General features: G+C 33.5%; 1 protein-coding gene across 1 annotated transcript; it reads left to right on the forward strand.

The window, feature by feature from the left end:
- On the forward strand, positions 817-1,756 carry LOC109360057 (probable transcriptional regulator RABBIT EARS). The gene has a single exon (XM_019604801.1). It carries the CDS (start codon positions 905-907, stop codon positions 1,754-1,756), a length of 852 nt encoding a protein of 283 aa, XP_019460346.1. The 5' UTR covers positions 817-904.

A 2,471-nucleotide genomic window follows, 5' to 3' on the forward strand; every position in this document is an offset into this window, starting at 1 on the left:
ATGGATACGTATCCTTCGCGAATCTGAGCGTATCCGTGTCGGATACGTGTCGGACACCGACACGTGAGGGTGTTTGACGAATCTGTGCTTCATAGGTTATAACCGATCAGAAAAATAATTAATAATTATATTTATAATTTAAATATATTTTCTTCAATCAATTATGACTTGCAACACATAGAATAACACATATGGTGGGATAGAAGATATACTACGATATAGAGCTTACCACAAACTGGTCCCAAAAGTATAATGAGTCCAATCTCTTAGTTTAATAGTTTATTTGTAAGTTGAGTTCTAAAAAATATAAAAAACTTTAGGGTTATCTCACAAATATATTTCATCATTACGAAGTCTTTTATTTCACTTCAAAAATCAAACTTGCAAATATATGCTAACAGATGAAGACCCATATGTTTTGTAGACAAATAAAACCAAATGACACCACTATGTTTGGATCCCTCTCAAGGCATTTCTGTCTGATTTCTTCATTTGAGCCTATACTCTATATCAGCCTCAAATCTTATCTTATGTAACACATTTCTGGTCCCCACATAAGTATTTTTCTTAGTCATTGCTTCATTGCTTCTCCTCACAATAAAATGCAGGAAAAACGGAAACTTAGTTAGAGTTTTCAACATTCATTCTAGTGTATGATTGACTGTGTTGGAAGCCAACCAGAAAATCCAAAAAAAGTTAGCTATAACTCAGAAATTCAAGGTAGTGTATCCACCACTTAACCTTCAACATACACAAACTCTTTTCCTCTCCCCTATAAACCTTTACATATCTAAAGTTCCTTCCCTATATACACTTCGTGTAGATTTCAATTCCCTACATATATATATATATAAATAGGATCACTTCTTCCACCATCTTCTATAATTCCTTTTTCTTTTCCTAAATGGATGAGCAAGGTCAATATAGGGTGTCCACAAAGAGAAAGTACTCAATGAGTTCCTCTAACCTAACTTCTTCAGAAACTAATTACCCTTCTTCCTATGATGAATCATCATGGGAAGAAAAAGCTTTTGCAAAAGATGCATCTGGGTTTGGTTGCATATGGCCACCAAGATCATATTCTTGTAGCTTTTGCAGAAGAGAGTTCAGGTCAGCACAGGCTCTAGGTGGCCACATGAATGTTCATAGAAGGGATAGAGCAAGACTAAATCAGCACCAACCAACTAGTCCCCAACTAAATGAAACTCTGAATATTGTTCAAAATCCTTTAAACTCAGGTTACCTATATCCATCTTCTCTTTGTGGATTGGCCAATACCAACAACAACACTAACCCTAATTATTCTGATCCTCATCATGTTATTGCTTCATCTTCTATGGTTTTAACCCCATCAGTTAATAAGGATTTTATAGAGGAAACCCATAATATTCCAATTTATAGTTCCTCTATTTTCCATAAGTCTTCTAACCTTTCATCTAAATCATTCTCAAATCTAGCTGAATCTGGTGCTGAGAGAATCTCTAAGGGATTGAAGAATGACCATAAAACTGATGTGGCTGTGAGCATGAACCTGAACTTGTATGTGTGTAGAGCTTACACACCTGTGCAGTTTGAGACTGAAGAGGAAGATTTAATCAGTTTCAAGAAGAGGAAAATGGATGCATCAATTCCATTCTTCCCAAAACAAAGCTCAGTTGATACAAATCATATGCAGTCACAGATGTTTGAATTTAGCCCTAGCTCCATTGAAGAGGTGGATCTGGAGCTAAGGCTTGGTTACAGGCCAAAGGTATAGTACTAGCATATATAGAACACCTTTGTTGATGATATATAAATTTCTTCTGCTATGTTTTCACACTTATTGTTGGTTGTTTTGTTTACTTCTTTCAATACTTTGTAAGGAAGATTTTCAAGTATGATTGGTTTTGTGATAATAACAATAATATTGTTGTTATCACAGACAAACTTGTTGTAAACTACCCCTTCGTAGATAGAGAATACATAACATTGTGATTGGTGGTTCCATCGATTTTTACTAGCTAGGATCATGTAAAATAATAAGATATCCATGATGGAAGTGTCTATGCCTATGATATTTACTTTGAAAATGTACAACATATTCTAATATAATCCCAGAAATTTTAACTTATAATCTTATAACATATACCAAACATTGCTAATTAGTTTACACTGTGTCTTTCACAGCTTTCACATGTAAGTTTTAAATTTAGATATACAATTGCAATTATGATAGGAGTTTATGCAACCACATAGTGTTTGTAATTGTGGTAACATTTTATCATTTTTTATATAATAAAGGTAAATATAACAAAATTGTGATCACAATCACAATTTAAAATCATTGCAGAGAGATATATTGTACACATAGATAAACGTTTGTGGATTTGAAAGAGAGATATGATTTGTATGCTAAATTCTTAGTATTAGTATTGAGATTAGGGCATGATTGTGTGGTTTAAGGGTTCAAGGATCTAAGTAAGAAATGCATG

This window comes from Lupinus angustifolius, chromosome LG11, assembly GCF_001865875.1.
Source record: "Lupinus angustifolius cultivar Tanjil chromosome LG11, LupAngTanjil_v1.0, whole genome shotgun sequence".
Taxonomy (NCBI): Eukaryota; Viridiplantae; Streptophyta; class Magnoliopsida; order Fabales; family Fabaceae; genus Lupinus; species Lupinus angustifolius.